Source organism: Euprymna scolopes, chromosome 15 (assembly GCF_053919585.1).
Source record: "Euprymna scolopes isolate OS-2025 chromosome 15, ASM5391958v1, whole genome shotgun sequence".
Classification (NCBI taxonomy): domain Eukaryota; kingdom Metazoa; phylum Mollusca; class Cephalopoda; order Sepiida; family Sepiolidae; genus Euprymna; species Euprymna scolopes.
In genome coordinates, this window is record NC_136496.1 from 126108649 (window position 1) to 126133764 (window position 25116).

Consider the following 25116-nt stretch of genomic DNA (forward strand, 5'->3'; position numbering starts at 1 on the left):
TGTCCCCATTCCACTACAGATCGGAAATCATCCTCTAGTGTTTCTGCCATTTCTTTAGATATGTGTTCATTTGTTTTCCTGTTGTGTCTGTTATAGAGCGTGGTGTTGTCAGCATATATACACATCTCACAAACAATTTTGTCAGGGAGGTCATTTATGAATATTAGGAATAACAGATGTCCAAGGATAGACCCTGAGGCACTCCCGCATCTATATCATATTGTTTGGATGTACGACTGTCGAGGACAACCTGGATTTTTCTCTTATTTAAGAAGGAATTAATTATGTTATGTATTCTTTCAGTGATACCATATGATCTGATTTTCCTGAGAAGACCTTCATGCCTGTCAGAAGCCTTAGATATATCTAGAGCTACTGCTCTACCCTCCCCAGCTTTGTCCAGTGAATGGTATATACATTCTGAGATTACAGTTAGGATGTCTGCTGTGGAACGGGCTTGCCTACATCCAAATTGCTGGTCAGTCAGAAGTTTAGCATCTGTAAGGTGATGGACTAGAGCTTGGTTAATTATGGTCTCAAATATTTTTGCGAAGTGGGAGGAGGCTAATGGGGCGATAATTTACTGGGTCAGTTCTTTCGCCAGAATTCTTGGAAACTGATACTACAGAAGCAGTTTTCCAGCATGCAGGAAAGCAAGATTTATTAAGACATTTGTTGTAAAGTTTGGAGAGAACTGGAGCTACTTCAGCGGAGCACTTTTTTAATAGCACAGCCGGGATGAGATCAGGTCCACATGCTTTTGCAGTGTCAAGATTTCTTATGATAGCATGCACCTGAGAAGGGGTTATTTTCAGATTGTCTAATGTGGCGTCTGTTTGCAAAGGAAAGTCAGGGAGGGGTGGTTGGAAGGGTCCAGTGTGGAGTTGCAGGCAAACCGACTGGGAAGCATGCTAGCCTTCTCAGTTGCAGAGCAAACAACCTCATGATTGTTGGATAGTGGGGGAATTGTTGATTGCCCATTATTTACTACACTGTTGTAGATTTTCCAGAAGTCGCGGGTTCCTAATTTCTGTGCTTCGATGCGTTTTTTAGTGGTTTCAGTAAATTCTCTCTTAGCTGTCGCTATTTCTTTCTTACAGTTACTTCTGGCTTCTATATACTTCTGTCTGTTTGAACTAGAGTTATGTCGGTTAAATTTGAGGTACGCATGCTGCCTTTGCGTTATTGCAGCTGCACAAGTAGAAGTAAACCATTGGGGAGAGTGGGGCTTGCTATACAATTTGCGCATGGGAACATGTGCTTCAATTGCCATTTTGAACCATTCAGCGGCCTCATTTGTGCAATGTTCAGCAGGAAGTGAAAAGATATTTTGCAATGGGGTGATGGCTTCACAGTCAGCCTTTTATAATATCTCATTGTTTTGAGCAGTGGCTCTTCAGTTTTGGCTCTAGAGTTTAGAGTGATTTCAACCATTACCACTGCATGATCGGCGTTCCCAAGTGGGCTGTGGGCATTAGTTACATAGTCATCGGGAACTATGGTCAGAAACAGATCTAGAAGTGATGTGTGTTGTTCATGCTGGTCTGGGAAATGGGTTGGAAACGTAACTATCTGTGATAGGGAATGAGACAGAGAATTTATGTGTTGTGGTACCAGCTGCGTCTGTGTGAGTAGAAAATCCAAGCCAGTTGCTGTGGTGGACATTGAAGTCACCAAATACATGCACTTGTGCGCTAGTGTCGAGGGAAAGTGTTGTATTTATGCTGTCAGAGACTTTGTTTATTAGGGTACAGTCCTGGATCGAGGAATAGCAGTAGAGAGAATAAAAGGAGCTAATGTTATCTTGCATGTTAAGTCTAAAGCACATAAAGGCTTGATCGTTCGATTCTAGTTTAGTTTCTCTAGTCAAGTGGAGGGTGTTTCGAATATATACTCTAAGCCCGTGCATATGTCTGTCAGAGTCCTTACAGCAAAGTGGAAGATATCCAGGCATGTTAAAGTAGTTAGAGGGGATAGAGGAGTGTAGGTTAGTCTCACTTAATGCTAAGATATCCGGGGTGTTTGTTAAATACCAGTGGCAAGTAAAGTGCAGGACGACTGGAAACAAATGCAGAGATAAGCAGAGAGCACATACAGTGCCTAGAATTCCCAAATGGTCACCCATCTGATACTAACCAGGCTCAACATTGCTTAACTTCGGTGATCTGTGTGTATGTGTGTATATATATATATATATATATATATATATTAGTAAGTTATAAAAATAACTATGACATATATAACTTACTACCTAGCTCTACCTATGTATTGAGCACTTGAAGTTTACGCATAATATACTTTCGTATATTAATTTCATGTGATTAAATGAAGTAGTATGAAATACACTATATAGGCTAATATTTGTATGTTATAGAAATCAATATGTTAACATAAAATGCAAATAATCTTAAAAATGCTTAATTTTCAAGAAATAAAATAGATTGAAATTTTCTTTCAATTTCATCTGAGCTCACAAGGGATAATTATCAGTTAGGTCCAGAAAATAACTGAAATATATTAAAACACGAAAAAAAATTTTAACAAAAGAAAAAAGGTTTTCATTGTTTCATAAAAAAAATTTATTAAAAATGAAACAAGAATCTTTTAAAGAAGGTATTTAAAAAAGAAAAGGTTTTAACATTTAAATTATTTTTATTGATATTTTTAAGAATTAAAATAATAAAAAAAGCCATTTGTTTTTGGATTGTTAAAAACATTTGCTGAAGAAACTTAAGTAGGATTTGCTTATTCAGCTTTGATTTTTTTTTTTTTTTTACTTTTTAAATACAAAAATGCTAAACATGACGATATTTGAAATTATTTTTCAGAAAAAAAAAAAAAAAAAAAAAAAAAAGAGCTCCCAACCAATAATATCGGTGAATATCACTGATATAAATTAGAATAAGAAATACATATGAAATTTTATATTAAAAAAATGATCTGGTAGTTTTGAGGCTTTAATTTGACAAATAGAGAAAGAAGGATGGGGGATTGATTGAAATATATATATATATATATGTATATATTATATATATATACACACACACACACGTCATCCACATACAGTATATAAATTGTGCAGTATCTTAACTGTTACCATGGATACAATTCAAACCGGCAGCTAGGTAACTGGCTTAATGTATCACCATGGAAACAAGTAGCTATGATGTTTTTGTGCTACATTTACTAATTTCAATTGAAGGATTAAGAGATTCAGATGATTTGCTAAAATACCAGAAAAATATTCCATACCTTAAAAACTTTTGTGAATGCTTATCTCCCCTCCCCAATACATACGTTACTTCTTAGCAAATGAGTGAACCTTAAAGAAACAAGCAATAAATCTACCTCCAACTTTTATAGATTAGATAATGGCAAACATTATTCCTATTTAATTGTTCTCTCCCCATAAGAGGAGGGAAATGTTATGCATTTTTCTCCTAATAATTACTTAAACACAAGGTCAAACGATGTTGCTTTCAACAAAATAATAAAGGGTTTATTTAGAAAAGGCGAGATTGTATCTCAGACTGAAGAGAAAGAAAGAAAGTGTAAATGTCTGTTTGAAGGTGTCGTCTGCCATCAGACTGCAGTCGTCAACAAGTAGCAGTGGGAGGGGTCAGTGAGAGAGGTCTGTATAGGTCGCTTGCTGGCGTCTCTCTAGCGATCACACCTCAGATCCCAAAGGGCTAAAAATAGTCCTTAAGGGGACACCTCAAATCAATGCGCCCTGCCAACCGATTGGTCAATGTGGCCGAATCACTTTGACACCGGGCATTGATCCGCTTATAGTAAATAGTTTGTTAACTGCTACAGGTTAAACATGAAGTTTTTAATGTGGAGAAAATCTTGTTCTTCAAGGTGTCTTGTTTTTTTTTGGGGGGGGGGGTTAAGTTCTCTAAATGATACAAGCCTCAGGCAAGAAATCCACCTCACTTCTGAAAGGAGAAGTTCCTGCTTCTTATCTAATCTTTCTTTTTTGTCCGTTATCTTTCCCATCTCAGCTTTGTTTAACTCAGCATCATTGAAAACACTAACTTCTACTTGTTTCTAATTCTTGTCCCATATCACTATGTCAAGTTTAATAGGTCAGTTTTCATGCGACACAGCTGTATGAATTTCAGAGTCATAGTGGATGGTGTATGACTTATTTCCAACTGTTCTTTCTGGTAAACATGTTTCCAAGACTTGCTGATGCATTTGATATTTAACAATTTTTGTCAAAGTCAAGTATTTGTACATAGATATTTTCGTTTTTCAAGCAAAAAATGTCATTTTCAACATTTTATATCTTTTCCCACAAAAGTTACAGCATATTATTTAATAAAATTTATAAAAAGAATGGGCAGTGTCTTAAGATTTGATGCTCATGTGTCGATATGGTTGAAAGTTTGAGATTTAGCTTGGCTCAACTTTTGTTTTCACTTTTTAATTTTCTTATTTTGTTCTTGCTGGGGATGGACTATCCTACCGGATGCTAGATTTTCATTTGCATACATTCCAACCAAAAGATTTTAACCATCCCAAGTGCAATTGTTTGTATCTCTCTTGCACTTGGTTTATTGGGTATCTACCTTAGGTAGTTTTTGAAAGTCTTTTTCCAAAAGTCCAGTTGCTCCTATAATTAATGAAATGAAGATCTTCCTAAGATTCCAGTTTTTCATGTTGTACATAAAGCCTTGGTATTACATTCTTTCCTCTCTCAGTTCTGTTTAACCCAGCATCATTCTATTAAGGTTGCTTCTTTCTCCTTGTCCCATGTCATGTTTAATAGCATCATTTTTACGCGACACAGCTGTATGAATTGCATCGTCATAGTGGATGCTGTATGACTTATTTCCAACTGTTTTTTTCTGGTAAACATGTTTCCAAGATTTGATGCTGCATCCGATTTTCAAGTTTTTACAATCTAATAGATTCTAAATTATACCCAGGCATGCGAGTAGCCAATGGTAAGAAAAAAAAAAAAAATATCTGAAAACGAGATCAATTACCTAATCTGCTTCCTCCCCAATTTCCTCAACTGCCCTTCTCCAATTGTTCCCACTCCTACATTCATATGGAATTTAACTTAAATGATCTCATTTCCAGGCCAGTCTGGCTTTTAAGGTAGTTAACCAAAGTATATTTTTGCTGTGATAAATTGTTTTGTTGTTAAGGCGTTCGAGTGTCAAAGAATGTTTACAATATGTTTTTCATACTGAAAGTACCGACTGATAGGTTCTACCTTCTTTTTTTTGCTTTTAAATTCATTAAATTTTGTTAGAATTAGCATTTTGTTTCAAAACAAAAAGTTTAAAATATTAACGAGGTTTAAAAAGGCCGTTAGCAAGAAAGAGACCCCCCCCCCAACTAAGTATATAACAAGTCTTTTACCTTTCCCTACCCACAGGGAATAGATTCAAGTAATCAGGTAAAAATGGACAGAAAAAAACAGAAACAGAGAAAGATATGAAGAAAAATAAATTCTAAGCAAATGATTAAAAATTAAAAAAAAAAATAAAACTAAGGATATAAACTTCTAGCAATTCAATATGAATATTTGCTTTCGAAAAATATTGGAGATCTCACATCTAATAGAAGCTATCTGTAGTGAGTAATTTATAATCAATTTTTTTTTTTTTTTTTTTTTTACTATACATTCAACAATTGATAATGGCGAAGAATAAAAAAGAATTTACATTTAAATTTGTTATAAAGTTCAAACAGAAATAAAATGCATGTAAAAAGAACTTGTCTATTTGTACAATTTCCATGATTAGGACTACTGCTTTCATCTTCAATGTCATTTTCAAAACGTTTCGTTTGATGTAACTTCTGACCTCCAGGTGCATCTTGTTGACCTCTGGAATGTTTCTGTCAAAGTCTGGAATTCAAACAGAGCCCTTTCTTTACTTCACACGGGTAGTTTAAACATTACTTTACCATGTGAACTATCTTTCCAACTATATAGTTTTCAATAAAAAAAAAAAAAAAAACAATAAATTATCGTTCCTAGATGTGCTAATTACCCACATGAGTCAGGGGTTTATGTCATCTGTACACCGAAAACCAACTTTCACTAAACAGTACCTAAACTTTAACTACCACCATCCATATAATGTAAAGAAATGAATCGACCATTGCCTAAAACACTGAGCGAAAGCAATATGTAGCAACAGCAATTCATATCAAGAGGTGATGGACGATTTAAGAAAAACCCTTCACCAGAACAACTATCCAGAGAGCATGACGTTAAGCTCCAAGAAATCTGGATCAGACACAAAAGGATGCAACTCAGAAACTCATCACAGTTTGTATACCATACATGAATGGCTTGTTGAAAAAACTTCAACGAATATGTCATCAGGATAAAATTCAGAAGCAATTCAACTCTACAGAAAAAATTATGACCAAGAACTGCATAAATGTAGAAAACTATACAAAGGTGAGACATGTTGTCTACTAAATGTACGATTAGAATATCGAAAAGCTTTAGTATGTGGAGAGATTGAAAAGTCGGGTATGGCCGACCATATCTGAAAGGAAAAAGGAAACCATCTTCCATTATGGGATGAAGTAAAAATCATAGAAGAATGGTGGAGAGTAAGATGACTCAAAGAAACAGCACATATGCTGGAAGACAAACAATTATGAAGTAGACCTAGTAAAGAATTTAACAAGATATGGGAACTGTTAATTATAAATAATAGGTAATATATATAGTAATAATTAAACAATTATATATATACTATACTAACGGGGGTACCCGGCGTTGCCCGGGTGTTTGGAGGTGTCTGTTGAGCACAAAAAGTGTTAGTAGGCAGGCTTGAACCTGTGATGCGCGTTGCCCAGGTGTTTGGGAGGAAAAAAAAAAAAAAAATGTGTTAGTAGGCAGACAGGTTCGAACCTGTGACGCAAAGGCAGAATAAAAAGTGAAAGAAAATGTGAAGTTTTACCGCTACACTACAAAGTGAAAAGCATTCAAATTTAGCAATGTCAATGAAAATGTTGACTTGCTAAGTGAATGCAGAAATGAATGTTGGCTGAAGGCCAGGTAAATTTGCAAAAAAAGGAGTGTTCAATTGAATAGCAAAAACACAAACACGCGAGAGGATGGAATAGCGTGAATTTTATAAAAGTCGATGTAAATAAATCCAGATAGGAGGTTCCTTCGCAAATCGTAGATATTTTGATCTAGGAAGTATATAAAAAGTTCTAAAGAATAGTAACCCCTCCGAGAATCCCCACGAAAAAAGCCTTTGCTGGACATACAAAAACATGTGCGGCCGGTGTGTGTGTGTATATATATATATATATATATATATAAAAACACTAGTGGGGGGGGCGGCGTTACCCGGGTGTTTGGAGGTGTGTATGTGTGATGGAGAGGAGGTAGATCAAAACAAAATGGGTGAAGTAATAACCCTGTTTAAAAATTATAAAAAAAAAAAAAAAAAACGATGTTTAACTTTAAAAAATCAGAAAAACGTTTTGGTAAGTAGGTAGGATCGAACCAGAAGCCTCGAGGCAATGGTTGGAAAAAAAAAAAAAGTGTGAAAAAAAAAACCCTGACATGTTACCGCTAGGCCAGCAAGGGACAATAACTGAAAACGTTTCAATTTAATGATTAAAAACAATTGCAAGGTCAAATATCACACCATAGACTGAATGAAATCCCGCTCTTAATTTTTACTGCGAGGCAGTTTTTTGGGGTTTGTTTACCCAACTTTCGCTGCGAGGTAGTGGTTCTAGTTTTGTTTTCCAAAGATGTTGAGGGGAGAGAACCAGCTCCCATATAAAGGGGAGTGTCCAATTGAATAGCAATTGTCTGATATAAGGGGGTTTCCCCTACATTGATCAAAAGCTAATTGCTTTCTGGATGTTCCTGGGACGAAAGCCGGGAACCGCTCAGTTTCAACTTAGTCTGAAATTCCATCCAAATTCTGGAGTTCGACAAGATACACCTGAAGGTCGGGGATTACATCAACTGAAACGTTGTGTAAATTCAAGATGAGAACAGTAACTCGATGAATTCAAATAATATGAATAACGAATCCTCATCTGAAAAATTCAGAAACGTATGAATTCATGTTACTTTTCTTTTGCATTCATGAAACTATCAAAACAAGATATTGTCCGTTTGTGTTTCTTGAAAATAAATAAAATACCTAATCAAGAATATAATACAATATGAGAAAAATCTATATATGCAATGGCCATTTTGTTTGTACATACATTATCACCATTCACCCATTTTTAAAAGATAGTATTATCCAATTGCCAAAACAAGTAATTTTTTAAATTACATCTGATCTCATTGCTGTATTGAATATGGATTACACTAAAATACTCTTTCTCAGTCTTTTGGCTAAAATCAAAGTGTAATATCTGTTCTGTTGACAGATAGTACAAACAATAATATTGTGGGGGTCTAGAATGAAAATGTCAAACTCTTACAAGGGTTTTGGAGATAGAGCACCTCATAACCAGATATATTCTGAAATTATATTAACCAGAGTATTTCTTTGAACAAAGGTGGTACAATTATATTGGGACGTCTGCATTCATGCCAGATGTCCACAGAATGAATATATTTTTAAGCACGGCAGCAATATACAACAAATACAACTATGGAATTTGCAGAAAGAATAAAGATTTCAAATCTCAACTAAAGAAAGATAGTTTTAGAGTTTTAACAGTTGATCCACAATAGATTCCATTGATTGATGAAAATAACAATCAACTCCCACTCTTGAGTTGCCTCCGCACAAGGGCAAGTTAGACACGATAAAAATTATCTTATATCCATCCCAGGACAAAAAAAAAATAAGTAATACACCCATTTCTCCAAAGGCTGAAGAGAGTTCAACATAAACATATAATTGGTTGCCTTTGTTTGGATTTGAAACTGACGGTACCATTATTGTTCTAATCTTCTGTAACCCATAAATATTACAAGTTTTTTTGTTTTTTTTAGTTTTCTTATTTTATTTTATTTATTTTTTTATTATCAAGCACACTGCTGGGGTGCTCTTTCAATAACCTGACATAGATATATAGACATTAGTATTGAATAGTAACATTACACATCTAAAAAGAACAGATTTATGGCTGCTAAAATTTACTAGAATTATCTATATGGACCCGTTGCACAATGGATAAAGTGCTAAGTATAATCAATTCTAAGTGAGAAATCTGAATATTGAAGGTTCAATCCTCAGTACAGGAATTACTAAGAATATAAATAAAAACTACTCAAATCTTCTATCCAGTTATAGCAGAGTAGAAGTAATTCTTTCATACTGAGGAAATAAAAAGCAAGCAAAGTTACAGATTTGTAGCTTGGAAGTTACATCAGTTGAAACGTAAAAATAACCAAAATGAGAACACTAAGAATCCCAATATAAATTTGTTACATTTTTCAATAAATACAGTTTTTAAATCGACATTTGTTTTATTTTAAGAACATTTAGTTAAAAACTAGCGGGTGTGTCTGGCGTTTGTATGTGTGTGTGTGTGTGTGTGTGTAGGAAAAAAAAAAAAAAAAAGTGATAGTATGGAAGGCAGGCTGGAAGCCGAACAGCGAAGAAGGAAAAGAACGTTGGAAAAAAAAAAAAAAAGTGTTAGTAGGCAGGCAGGCAGGCTCGAACCCGTGGCGCGATGTGAAAGGGGGAAAAGAAAGTGAAAGAAAGCGTAGTGGTAAAATCACAGGTTAAGACGAGAGAGGAAGTGAAAACCGGTCAAATTTAGCGATTAAAAAGTTGACATGCAGAAAGTGAAAGTTAAGAGGAAGAAATAGCATGAATTTTATAAAGGTCAATGTAAATAAATATAGATACGACGCCCCTTCACAAATCATAGAAATTATGATCTAGGAGTATATAAAAAGTTCTAAAGAATAGTAACCCCCACCCCTCGGAGAAGCCCGGCGATAAAAGCCTTTGCTAAACATACAAAAACGTGCACGGCCGTTTTTTTTTTGTTTTTTTTTTCTCTCTTTCTCTCTCTCTCTCTCTCTCTCTCACACTCACACACACACACACACACACACACACACGACAATTATTTTCATGAAAGAAAATTTTTTATTTAATATTAAAGCTGACAGATATTTAATATTGCAAGAGAAACATTAGTAAATTGCACACACAGATAAAGAAAGCAACTGTAGACTTTCTCACCAAGTGTCACAAGTATTATTATGCATTCACATAATACAGATCAAATTCTTAAATATTCCAGATAAACCTCAAAAATCTCCTTGTTAATTGTTTTACCGTTGAACAACCACTACTGCTATTCTTTTAGAATCAGAGTGGAATATTTTAGAATCGCAAGAGTTGGAATCTGACCTTATACCTAAAGATTGCAACCCTGCTTAAAACCAGGTATTAAGACAACCATATTGTTGAGTGGACCTTTTTCATAAAGAAAACTATATGCACTAAGACACACAATATTGCGTGCACTAAATTTGGAAACACCAATATTCAAAAATTGTTAAAACGCCACCTAAAATAGTAACCTGATTAAAAGTTGCCTGGAATAAAACTATTAATGACGCAAGAAGTTCGAGTCGGAAGTTAAACCATCAAACCCTGCAACCCTGGTTTTTACAACATATCTTGTTTAATTAAAAAAGATAAAAATAGTTATGACTTGCTCAGTTTTATATTTCATGTTTTCTCACAATAAATGTTTGACAATCGCATATTTTGTGAGGTCTAACACAATAGGTGAATTTATTGTCATCAAAGTTAATTTAAATAAACTTTTTTTTTGTTTGTTATTAAATTTTTGTTGCCAACGTGTTGGTTTATCTGCTTTATTTGAGGTCAAAAACAATGTATATAGGGAATGAATCAGTGTAAACAATTTATTAAACACAAGTTGTTATTTTTAACTATAGTTGGGAAATGGAGTTCTTAGCTTTCCCAATGTTATTACAATACAAAGTCAAAGTAATTTGATAATTTGATATTACCTTAGATTCTATAGTCTGCAGTGTATACATTACACCCCTCTTTCACACTCAACAGAACTATGAGATGTGACATTTATAGGGTATTTTCTTTTCTTGGAGTTTTATATTTTACATTTACCTATTTTGTTTTACATTCATATTTTTTTTTAGATATGGATTTGAAAATTCAAGCAATGAATTGAATTTAAAAAAAAAGAAAAAAAATTTATTTTATTTTCAAATTTCTTTTTACCAATTCCTTCCGTTCACATTGTAAAAACATGTCAAAAGGGAAAATATTGCACTCAAACAGCATTTCATAGTAACAGAATTTAGCGATCGGCTGTTCTCATTTGAGTAAAAATAAGTGACTGATGTTGTGTGACATTAAAGCTCTTCTTTAAGATTTCCTGAATCCTTTCCATTCTCACAAATTAGGTTTTATTAAATGTTCTTGCATCGTTTCAAATTAGGTTCACATCAGCTGGGAGATTTTTGCCCTCGGGTGCGAATATCAACAGAGATGAAATCATTCTTGTAATAACGTTCCCTGTTGACTGCGATGTAATGCTGATTCTGTGTAGTTCTAGAAGGTCCACTTTCTCAGGCTTTGCCTTCTCTCTTTAAGAAAGAAGTTTCATTGCTGATCGCCTGCGGTGGCTCTGCTAGGGGATGCTGACAGCGTTGCACAGGTATCTTGTAGGTCTGGGGTGCTAATTTTTCAATCCTACTTTATGACTCTAAAGTCACATTTCTTGAATTGAGAGAAAAATAAATACCTCCTACAAAGAGTCCATTTATTTATGAAAATCAGCAGACCTTTAGTTATGGATGTGTTAGGTTCAGAGAGGGGTGATCTGAAGGAAAAACGCACATACACACACTACAGTTTGTATCAAACTTTCCTGCAGACTAAACCAGCAATGAAAATGGGAATATTTTTTTTTTTTTAATATTTTAATCTATATTTCTAATATGAAATATAGATTTAAATATATGAAAAGTTGTCAAACAGAAAAAAATAAGGAGAAAACAAAATGGTGTTATAAAAAAAACAAAAAACAGAAGATACAAATAGAAAAATGGTGTGAAGTGGATAGAGTGAAAAACAAAAAAAAAAACTAGGACAAGATGTTGAAAGTATAATGCCATTGTTGAGAAGAACTGAAAAACACACAAGATTTTTAGGTTAAGACCTTTCAGTTTCATAAATGCTTGGTGGCTGAAATATTTATTATGAAAAAAAAAATTGACTCAACTTTCCACCTGTTTGTAAAGATTATATGTAATCAAAGTTTGCATTTTGAAGAGAAGAGCAAACAATGAAAACTGGGGCAATTATCCACAGTGACATTCATGCAGACAAGCGTTACTGACAAGAAGGTATTCAAGAAACAAAAAAAAAATGTAACATTCATTAGATACTAGCAGGAGTACCCGGCTTGAACCTCGGATTTGGAGAGGTGTGTATTGTGGGGAGGAAGGGGGGGTTTAAAATAACAGCAGAAAGTCCGGGGTTTAAAATCAAAACAACAGTAGGCAGACTGGGTGGAGAGAAAGTTAATAATTAAAAAAAAAAAAGGGTAGTGGCGGGGGGGGGGGGTACCCGGCATGTGGAAATATAAGGACCTCCTGGGACGGGGGGGGGGGGGGGGGTAAGAGGTAATTAAAAGGTATTTTTAAAAAGTGGTATAGTAGCAGGGTTCCTCAGCATTGCTTGGGTCTAGTTAGGACCCCCACCCATCAGTGTAGGGGGGGGGGATAAAAAATAAATTGGTAGTTGTGTGTGTGGGGAGGGGCAACAACAGTAGGCAGTTTGGGTGGAGAGAGAGAGAGAGAGAGAGAGAGAGAGAGAGAGAGAGAGAGAGAAAAAAAGAAAAATGTGGTAGAAAGCAGACAGGCTCGAACTGTAATGCGAAGGAGGAAAAAAAAAAAAAAAAAAGTGCCGTGGTTGCCGATGTCTCGATTGTTTGACCGGAAGTTCGGAACGTTGAAATTAAGCGAAGTCAATCCAACTGATACGATGACTTGCAAAAATGGCAATGCAAAATAAACGACCCCCTCCTTATAGAAAACTGCCCAGTTCATTAATGTTTTTGGCCAATTTTTTTTTATATTTGTCGTCCGAAGGGTCGAGCTTTAAAGCAATACCGATCTCGTGAGGATCTGTCGCCTCTGTCAAAAGTTTTTGCGAGACATACACACACATTTTGCCGTTTATATATATATACTAGCAGGGGTACCCGGCGTTACCTGGGTGCCTGGATATGTGTGTGTGTGTGTGTGTGTGTTGGGGGGGGGGGGGGTTAGATTAAAACAAATATGATAAAAAGTTTTGGTAGATAGGTAGGATCGAACCAGAAGCCTTTAGGCGAAGGTGGAAAATAAAGTGTGAAAAAAAAAAAAAAAAAAAAACCCCTGACATGTTTACCCGCTCGGCCAGCAAGGGAGAATAACAGAAAAACGTCTGAATTTATTGAAAGATTAAAAACTGAATTGACAGGTGGGTGAATTTAATGAGGTCAAATAGAAATCCCGCAATTAACTTTTACTGCGAGGCAGTTTTTTTGGATTTGTTTACTCAACTTTGGCTGGTTTTGTTTCCTCAAGATGTTGGGGGGGGGGGGGGGCACACAGCTTCGCATAAAAAGAGGATTGTTAAAATTGAATAGCAATTGTCTGATACAAGGGGTTTGTTTCCCCCATATTGATCAAAGCCTTATTGCTTTCTGGACCTTCCCGGCATGAAAGCCGAAGAACTGTTCCCGTTTCAACTTAGTTTCATTTTATTTATACGAAAAAGACAAACCAACATGAGAGGGGCTGAAATAACAAGAATTTTGTAAAAGTCATGTAAATAAATCTAGATGCAACGTGCATTTGCAAACGTAGATATTACGATCTAGACGGTATATAAAAAGTTCTAAAAAGTAGTAAGCCCACAGAGAACCCCTCCAAAAACAGCCTTTGCTGGACATACAAAAAATGCTCGGGTGTGTGGAGGTGTGTGTTGAGAAAAAAAAATTTGTTAGTAGGCAGGCAGGCTCGAACCCGTACAGTGAAGGTGAAAAAAAACGTGACGTCTTTGCCGTTGCATCCATCACAAAACCGGAAGTGGTGAATATCGAAATTAAGGCTAGTCAATCGAAAAGAGGGGATGACCTGCAAAAATATTGTCGAAAAAAGAGACCCCGCCTTGTAGAAAAAGGTCCAAATGAAGGTGAAGGAATTAATGTTTTCAACCAATTTTTCGATATTTGTCGTCCGAAGGGTCGCACTTCAAAACAATACCAATCTTGTGAAAATCCGTTGCCTCTGTCTAAAGTTTTAGGCAGACATAAACACATTTAAACAGACAGGTGAGATTTCTATTATAGTTGTCATGTTAGCTTAACGGATATTCAAACAGTTAAAAGCATTCAGTGAATAATTTATTTGTTAAATTTATACTTGAATAATTTTTCTGATTAAACAAATATGCATGTTATGATTTTTATTTGAAATCATCTAGAAGGATCTAAAAAGAATTTTTTCTTTTTTTTTTTTTTTTTTTTTTTAAACAAGAAAACATTAAGAAATGGTTTTAGAATCATCAAGTTATGAGTTTAAAACCAAATTTTTTTAAAATTAGGGTTTTTTTTTTGGGTTTTTTTTTGTAATGTTCATTGCAAAAAAAAAAAAAAATAATTTTAAACTTACTGGTGTAAGGAACAATGTTCCATCGACAATTTCCAACATTCCATGGTTACGAGAAACTCGTTTGTCCAAGACCTGAAGAAAACAAAAAGAAAATGTGAAAAGAAGAAAAAAGGGACAACATACTCTACACATAATAATATAATAGAAACACATGTGCAAATCATTTTTCCATTTTCACAAATCAACCACATCTAATCATGGCATAAAAACTATTTTTTTTTTCTAATCATGGCATAAAAACTATTTGTTTTTTCTAATCATGGCATAAAAACTATTTTTTTTTCTAATCATGGCATAAAAACTATTTTTCTTTTCTAATCATGGCATAAAAACTATTTTTCTTTTCTAATCATGGCATAAAAACTAATCACACGAAACTCGTTACAATGACTACCATTTGCACACATACATTATAGTAGTAGAGTAAGTATTTTAAAGCTTTTTTTACTATCTTTTCAGCATGAATTTAATCAATGTAAGGGCTCACAGTCAACTATTTTATCTTTTATATGATGATAAACAACACAAACATTGAAGAAAAACTAAAAACAATTTAAGCATATTAAAAGTATACAGGTCAGTAGATAATTATATTTTACTGCGTTTGGTAAAATTGTTTTTTGTTTTGTTTTTAATTTATTGATTTAACTATACCGCAATTTTAAAAAAGAAAACTTTCTTTGTACAAAGAAAGCTTTATGAAAATCATTTTACAGAATAAATAAAAACGTCCACACAAACTACAACAGCCACCTGTATCCACTCATTGAATGGCTTTTTACCAAAGCAGCTGAAGTTCAACTACTCAAAAATTGAATAAAGATTTTTTGCAGGTATTAACGAGCGCTTATAGATAAAAAAAAATACATAAAGATATACACGTTTTGCAATAGTGTTATAGTCATTTTCGTCCTAAAAGTGGAAATCAGTGACATAAATACAGACAGATCGATATCAATATTGTTTACACTGACAATAGTACAATCGAATGGAGAGCATGTCTACTAGTGTCAATCGTTTTCACTAACATTCCATCTCAAAGGTTAATTATTAATGCTAGCCAATAAGGTTGCTTTTGTTTGCATACTTTTACTAGTATATACAATTTTAGTGTTGAGTTTGATAATGAACAGTCAATTACAACTATATCTTGTTAATGTATGCTCCCCCCCCCTCTTCAGGAAGAAGTAATGCCTGGAAAGATTGTCTTATGATGAATGAACATTTACTGCACTACACCCCACGCCACATTCTTAAATTGAGTATTGAAAGAGTACATTAATAATAGTATAGTTTTAGCTTCAAATAGCTACAAGAACTCTAGTACAGGGTGAAACAATAAAATTGTTACCCTAGAAAAGACATGATTCCATTTCCGTTTGATGAAAACCGGTTTTCTTTTTTTTGTTGCAGACCGTCTACTAGTTGGCCAGTTGTGTAGAAATCCCAACAGCAATAGGAGCTTTCTATCAAGTCTGAAAGTGACACAATGTTCAACGAGTGAGATTAGAGATGTGCCACTGTATAACTCATGCTCTCTACTGATCCAGTTTATGATAACATGATCATTGCCAGCACCCTCAAAATGTATCAATGAATTGCCACGAATAACAGGGACGTGTTCAGGGTGATGAAAACAATGCAACTACGTTTATGATCTTTGGTTTCAGGTGAGGCCCATATCATGCTACCTCACATCTTTGAAGTCTACTTGAAAGTCAGCCCACAAGTCCAAAGAGACCCAGGTTTGGCTTCAGAAGGAGTGCTATTATTTTGTTCCCTTCTCTCACTGGCTGCCCTCCTCCTCAGACCTGAACCCGCTGAACTACTTTGTTTAGTCATATGTCGAGAACATCACCAACATGACCTCTCGCAACACCAAATCCAGCCTGATTGCCACCATCCGTCTAGTATTCATCAAGCTTTTGCTGGCACTTGTGGAAAAGGCATGCTCCCAGTTCTGGACCTGTATCAAGGTGGTGATTGAGGCTGAAGGCAGTTACATTGGATAGATGTCAGCTCTATAACATAATCAAGTTACCTTAATTGTTTTTTTCAATAAAAGTTTTAGAATAAAACTGTAGTGTTTTGTTTAGGGTGACAATTTTATCGTTCCACCCTGTAATAGATATGATAGTGGTGTGAGGGGGGATGCAATTTAGGAAAATACTTCTAAAAGGTATAAAATATAAACTAAAAATGATATCTTCATTATATATATTCAATATATTTACTGGTTGATGAAATTATTTTTGTTTAATTTATTATACACTAGTGAGGGGTACCCGGTGTTGCCCAGGTGTTTGGAGATGTGTGTGTGTGTGGAAACTCCGGGGGTGGGAGTTAAAAGAAAAAAATTTTTAAAAAAAGTAAGTCTGAGGATCGAACCCGAACGGTTGAGGCAAAGTTGTAAATTAAAGTGTGAAAAAAAAAAAAAAAAACGTGCGACGTTAATGATTGCCCCACCGCAAGATGCTAATGGAAACACGTTTGAATTTATTTAATTACTTGGATTTGGCAGGTGCCTGTTTTAATGAGTTAATGAGGTCAACTTTGACTGCGGGATAGTATTTTCCCAAGATGTAATAGGAAAAAGACTAACCCACATGCGGCGAATGACAAATGTTGAATATTTATCTTCCCGAAATTAAATAGACAGGCAAGCTTCGTTGTTAACTGTGAGATATTACAATTTATATTTGATATAAAAAGTTTTTAAAAGTTGTGAAGCGACTGACCGCTTCTCTGAAAAAAGCCTTTTGTAGACATACAGAAAAAGCCAACACATATACATACATACATTTTCGCTTTTATATTTATAGATGGATACATTCATTTTCTATTTACTAATAAGTTACGACTCACCAAGGCTAAAAGCAACTACAGGATACAGATTAATGAGATGTATGGATTAACAGTCGAATGATAATGAATACTATGAGAAGATTGAAAAATTTTCACATACAATCCTCAAAACAATAGCAGACCCAGGAAAAAAGTTTCAGAAAGATTATTCATGGAATATGAGGACTAAAGGACAAAACAGGAGGGAAATGAGAGTTACAAATCTGTCAAAGGTAAACCCAAGATCTACTTTCTGCTCTCCACAAGAGATCTCCAAATAAGAAACGGAATTATGGAAGTTGCAGAGCACCGTGAATAAGCAAAGAATTTTTCTTGCTTAATAGCAAATCACCTCTTGGTTATTTAATGCTAAAATGCAATACTTATTGTAAAAAGTTATGGGTTTGGTTGTTATGACTGCAGGGATTCACAACGTCATGTGCACATTTAATAGAAGCTCAGGGAGACGTGCAAAATTGAAATACAAAATTGTTTCTTAATGGATAGTCATTGTGCTTGAGTACTATTTTTTGCAAAATGGAGTTTTGCTCAATTTTTAGGCTGATATGATCTATTATTGATTCCATTTACCAGAATTGACTAAGTGCGGATGAAGCGCTCTATAACGTTTCCCCTCATCACCTAAAGATGGTGTTGTCTCAAAAATGTTGGTCCTCATCACCTCACTCGGTTGTTGTCAGGAAATGCATCTGGCCCATAAAACATCTTGCCTCAAAGAAACTCCTAAAGAAACCGAACCAGAGATAAGTTTGAAAGTCAATTTTCTAAAGGCCATGAAACACATGTCAGTATATAAAATGAATGTTAAACCAACTCTAATAAAAAAATAAATAAAATAAAAATTGAACTGGATTCTTGGCAGCATGGAAACATTCTCAGTTCCAAACCGTTCAATGCGGTTCTCCAGAACTCAACTGCCGATATCTTGACTGCCGGCCTTATATTCCCTCATTTCAGTGTCTAAATCACATCAAACCACATAACGTGTGGTGAAATAACATTTGTAAAGAATATTTTTTATATATTTGAAGTCAGTACTTATTGTTATCCACTGTGGAAATTGACTTATGGACCAATCACACACAAGATAACAAATTTTCTAATTTCTAATGGTTTTGAACAGCTGTAATTTAATGGCTAATTGAGCCACTAAAATTAACTTGGTTATCATTGTTTTGTTTTTTTTTGCAAATACAGGGTGACGCAAAAAAAAAAAAAAAAAAAAACGGGCCTCAACTCTAATTAGGCCCCGTTTCTTAGTGTTTTGTCCGAATGAAATGAAACTTTGGTCATAACTAGTTTATTATATTCAAAACATCACGTCAAAACACTAGGGTCTTTGGCCTTTTTTTCTCTGTTGACTGTAAAATGCTCAGAAAAACAATTGAATGTCCTTTGTTTTTTTTTTGGTCACCCTGTATCTGTGTACCCACGTTAAAAATATTTTTAAATAAAATAGTGGTTTGAGAGATTTACTAAATTGCAATATGTGGACTGTTCGCATCTAAAATGCTATAAATACAATATATGTAGCATGTGCATGTGTGAGAGAAAATACCATGAATGTGCAATATAGGATTTCAAATTCTTGACCAATGCATATCTTTGAAAAATCAACCTTAATATCAACCATTAATAACAATTATTTAGACTTTGATTTGTAGAAAAGAGTAAATTTCCTTTGTAATGATTAGTTGTAGTAATTGGCATTTTTATTTATTTTAGTAGATAAAAAAAAAATGAGAAAATCAGAATTCTAACCAGTAACCCTAAGTTAACATTAAAAAAATAAAGTAAAATTAATTTTTCTAGAACAATTTGGGAAGCAAAATGCACTTGGGGATATATTATCAGCCAATTAGAAAAATGTTTTCTAATATAAGAATGGCGTTATACAAGACCGTGTGTTTGAGGGGTGCAAAGATCACTGTGGTAGATAAATAGTCAATTTTGATTGACTGAATGGAATCATGTGATATCAGATTTGAAAAAACCGTTAGAGACTATTGGGGGCGCACTCCTACTACTTGGAATAATGGACTATTCCATGGTGTCACTTCCGTTCATAATGTCATTTCCGGGAAATGAGAACCGGTTTACCAAAGGAGTCAGAGACAGACACATGGAGAGTATGGTCGTCACCACTAGTCCGGCAGTGAACAAAGATATTGCTTAATTACCTCTTATGTATTTTTTATATATTTGTTATCGCGTCTTCTTCAATTATTCAAACACTAACAACACAATAAAGACTTAAGAGAAAAGCACAAATGTTTACTTACAATGGATTGTATTTTAAAAGTCAATGATTAGATAAGAATAGTCAAAACGTTAGAAACTTAACAATTAAGATTTTTTTTCTTGATATTGTGAAAAGAAAAAAAAAAAAAAAAAAAAAAAAAAAAAAGCTATTGTTTTATGCTTATAGTAATATATAAAAACTAGTGAGATTCCATGGTGCTTTTTAATACAAATCTAAAATTTACGATTCAGAATAATGCTCCTTTTTGAAATGCCTGTTAGGGTCAACACTTAAGAAAAAACGACTTTCTTCTATTAAATATTCTTAAAATAAATAAAATGAATATCTTATTTCAAATTGTAGCAATTTAATTCTTTTTGAAAGCAAATATTCTGTCGCCTTACCATAAAAATAATAATCTGCTAAATGAATTCAAATGAATGTTAATTTTTTAAATGTATTTAGAATTGTACTGTTTTAGTTGATAGGACGACAATTTGATTTTGGAACAATTCATTTGATAATTGTGGAATTGTTTACGATAGCGAATCAGATTAACTACCAATCACCATCTTGGCTGATTGGATAGCTTTTTTTCTTTTTTTTAAGTGCGTGTAAAAAGTGATGGATGTTCGTAATATGAAATGCATTAATATTATATCGATTAGTGAAAACAAAAAGCATAAATAATTCAGTACATCTTTTAAAACAAAAAATTATAAGTTTAATATAAACGTGATATAAAATCAAATTTAAAACAACTTAAAAAGTAATATATTGCATCGATTTTGCACAGATTAATATTTTACCCATCAAATGTTTTACTTTCATTTGTGTATCTTTTATGGTTTATTATTTTCTCTCTTGATTGGATTTTTTTTTTTTTTTTTTTTTTTACATAGCTGAAGAAACATAGGAACAAGATTAGTCTCCTTTTAAACTAAGCTGCTTATTTATCTTTCCCCACTCTTTTCTGGCTTTCTGTCTAGGTTTCAAAGATATGATGGATGCAAGTTAATATTATTAAAAGCTTGGAGAGAATTATTTCAAGTTGGGTAGCCAGTAAGTTGTGTGTGTGTGTGTGTGTGTGTGTGTGTGTGTGTGTGTGTGTGTGTGAAAACAAACAAAAGCAAACAACCTTGAAAAATGAAAGGGGAAGAGAGACCCTAAGGGTGTTACTTAGTTCTCTCCAACTGCAAAACCTGCGACGCAAGAGTTGGAAAGTATGATTGAGTAATCAGCACCTCCAAGTGCCTGTGCAGCCCCATCAGCATTCCCCAGAGGGCTCAACAATTGGCAATAAACTAACCCCTTCTCAAAAAGAGAAGGCAAAGCCTTGGAAGATAGACCTCCTAGAACTACAGAACCAACATTAAACCACAATCAACAGAGACCAGATAATTACAGGAATGGTCTAATCTCTGTTGATTTTGCACCCCCTCCAGGATATGTTAAACCTGTACACAGAGTAGGGGGTTAAGTGCCAATGGTCGACATTAGGTAAATAGACACCATCAAAGGAAGAGACAACCACTACTATTAAGACTTGGAGAGTCTTCTTTCCTGGCATCTCCCTCACCCATATTCTTACCTAGTCATCATTAATTTTTTTTTTTTTTTATCATTGCCTGCCTCCCTATCCAATCTAGGATATTTATTTTACATAAAATCATTCCTGCCTGTCACCACCTATATTTTTTCTCCTTTTACATTCTTTTCTACCCATCAAAAATAAAAGCCTGATAGTTAAATAACTAAAACAGCAGTGCTTACAAAAAAGAAAATTAATTTTTTTTTTTTTTTATCATTGCCTGCCTCCCTATCCAATCTAGGATACTTATTTTACATAAAATCATTCCTGCCTGTCACCACCTATATTTTTTCTTCTTTTACATTCTTTTCTACCCATCTATATATATATATATATATATATATATATATAAATCTCAAACGTCTGTGTGTATGTATGTATGTTTGTTTGTAACGCTAAAACTTTTGAAAGACGGAACCAAACTTGACAAATTTGGTATCATATCGAAGCCCCATCACCCGGATGACAAATATCGAAATTTCACGTCAAACGGACCACTAGAAGTTAGTCAACTGATCAGTTATCTTCGAGGGGGGCCCCCAAAAAACCTGTCATTATTTATATATATAAAAGACAAATGTTTGTTTGTAACGCTAAAACTTGAGATGAAAGATTCCTCTTCCCTAAGAATAAAACATATGTTCAATATCTGCTTTTGTTTTTTCATTGTTTATACGGTCCCGAGCAACGCCGGGTAGCCCTGCTAGTCTTCTATATATATATAAAAGCCAAACGTCTGTGTGTATGTATGTATGTTTGTTTGTAACGCTAAAACTTTTGAAAGACGGAACCAAACTTGACAAATTTGGTATCATATCGAAGCCCCATCACCCGGATGACAAATATCGAAATTTCACGTCAAACGGACCACTAGAAGTTGGTTAACTGATCAGTTATCTTCGAGGGGGGCCCCCAAAAAACCTGTCATTATTTATATATATAAAAGACAAATGTTTGTTTGTAACGCTAAAACTTGAGATGAAAGATTCCTCTCCCCTAAGAATAAAACATATGTTCAATATCTGCTTTTGTTTTTTCATTGTTTATACGGTCCCGAGCAACGCCGGGTAGCCCTGCTAGTCAAAAATAAAAGCCTGATAGTTAAATAACTAAAACAGCAGTGCTTACAAAAAAAAAAATTAATTTTTTTTTTTTTACTAGCAGTACCCACTAACCAGCATTGCTCGGTGGAAGCGTGCCCCCTCTTCCTCAAAAATAGTTAAAGTACGATTGTTGTTGCTGCACAACCCTTAACCTCATGGTAAGAACGGCTATCGGAATGTCAAGAACGGGTGGAGAGAGTATTGATCAACCCCCAACTGTAAAAACAGAAAATAATAGGAGGGGAAAAAGCAAAAAAAAAAAAAAATTGACGCAGTGGCATGCCGGGTGGAGAGGGGGGGGCATCCAATTAGTCGTTGAAGCTGTGGTAATGTTGACTAGTTAATTACTGGTCTCCACGTCTTAAAAATAGTTTGTCTCAAAGTTTTATTAAGAAGCAGAAATTTTATTTAAGAACGAAAACATGTAATCCTATACTAATGGAATGAAATGAAACTTCTTCCGTGTATTTATCTTTGATTATTGTTTTTATTAATTACTGCAATAATTTCATGTATCACCATAACCCCTAAAAAATAAAACCAAAATAAAAATAAACCCAAAACACAAAGAAAACACCCCAAAACCAAATTGAAGGTTTTTCATTTCATTTTGATTTAAAAAAAAAAAAAAAAAAAAAAAAAAAAAAAAAAAAAAAAAAAAAAAAGCAAATGATACTGTTTTAATCAAATAATAAAACTGAAGAAAAAAAAAACAAAAAAAAACAAGAAATGTTCCACGTAATGAAAATAAGGAAACACGTTATTTAGCGGGGGTACCCGGCATTGCCTTGGTGTGCATAGGTGTTGTATCAAGGATACTGACCCAAAATAAAAATAGACGTAGGAAAATGTAGAACGTAAAAAACAAACTTTCTCCGACAAAAGACTATGTCACATTGGCGCGAAACTAAAACCTTTAACTAGACTCCTTTATCCCCTGGTCCACATTTTTAAAAACGGAAAAAAAGAAAAACACGTTAAATATTAAACCCCCCCCACACACACACACCTCAAAGAAACGAAAAATACAAGAATTGTGGATTATATATTGTCTTGAGTATTTTTGAAAGTTTTCTAGTTCGTTAAAATGTAATTGATGTAAATATAGAACGGTAAAATCTGGTAGGACGAAGAAAGCTGCAACATAATTGTTTAAATCTAACAATCTATTAAATAACCCCCCAAAAAAGAAAACAAAAACAAATGAAGATTTTTCGTTTCTATTTAATAAAAGAAAAACAAATAAAAGCCCCAAATGTAATAAAAAAAAAAAAAATTTTTAATCAGAAATAGAAAGTTTTATAAAAAGAAAAAAAAACAAAACAAAAAACATGTTAGGGTACATTTATAAATAATGACCACCCCACCCCACTCCCCGATGAAAGAAAAGTATATAAGGAAATGAAAAATACAATAAATGTGGATAATATTTTTATGTGTTCATTATTTATTTTTTTTTTTGTTTTCTAGTTGATTAAAATGTAATTGATGTAAATATAGGACTGCAACATAATTGTTTTAAATCTAACAATATGTAAATAATGGTAAATGGCATGTGTAAGTTTAAAGTGATTAAATGATTCATAGTAATGCATGATGACACGTGTAAGTTTAAATGGAGTAAATGATGTGTAACAATGTGTGACGATTGAACTGCCATAGTGAATTAAGGCTGTGGTGTTCGTTTTTTGTATGTTTGTGTATAATCCAGAATAATAAATGTCATGGTTGCAGCCAACGACAATAGCCAGAATGTCATGGGGGAGAAATCATTATTTTTGAATAGTGAAATATACTGGTAATTGTAAGTGTATGAGCGTGCAATCCAGTTAATGTCGGTGTCAAGTCAATATAGTTATAATGGTTCTAGAAGTACCCGATTCTGTTTGGGAGAGTGGGAGGACTTTTCAGTTAGAGAGGGAAATATGAACTACTTTTGTCTTTAGCTCTTGGCAATCGTGATGTCACTCGTAGGAAACAAATTAAGATTTTATTATAACAAATAAATGTGTATAAGTTACATAAGATGGTGGGTAAAAGTTTAGATGAAATAAATTTGTATGTGGCATCTGTTATTGCAAACCTATCATAATTTGGTCCAGAGAGAAATTTCTGGAATTAAATTATTATATAGAAGATGATTCATATAACAAGCTTTCTCAAACTTTCTTAGCAGTAATATGAACACACGAAAAGCATGGCACCAACCTAACGGCTTTACATTGCTAAACTTAGATGAGTGTAGATTTATGAGGGAGTGAAGCCTGCTGCTCAACCTATATAGTTCTGTTTTTTGTTTTTTTTTACTATCTTTTCAGTATGAATTTAATTGAATATATATAATATAAACTAAGAAAATTAATGTATGACTGATAAGATTTATGGAATTATCAAAAACAGAAAATACATTAGAAGTTAATTTTTAATTCAAGAATTTCAAAAATCTATACTTTTCTCTCATCAAAAGAAATAAATAGTTCAGCAGTGGATAAAAAAAAAATAGTTTCTGGAACAATATAAAACTTGAAACAAATAGAATTTGCGGTCATGGAATCTGATTACAGGGATGTGAAAGAAGGTAAAATCCATAATGAACAAACATAATCCAATGGTAAATCTGGTTTGCAATTTTGTGGAGAGTATAAAAATTGAAAACTTAGAAGCTTCAATC

The 25116-nt window shown here is 33.9% G+C and overlaps 1 protein-coding gene across 5 annotated transcripts in view; it reads right to left on the reverse strand.

The window, feature by feature from the left end:
• LOC145294117 (uncharacterized) overlaps positions 1 to 25116 on the reverse strand; it is a 173586-nt gene that overhangs the window by 62780 nt on the left and 85690 nt on the right. For all 5 annotated transcript variants that reach the window (XM_080141217.1, XM_080141219.1, XM_080141216.1 and 2 more), the window contains exon 2: positions 14645 to 14716. In XM_080141217.1, coding sequence (XP_079997343.1) covers positions 14645 to 14716 — 72 coding nt within the window. The remainder of the gene's footprint in view (positions 1 to 14644; positions 14717 to 25116) is intronic.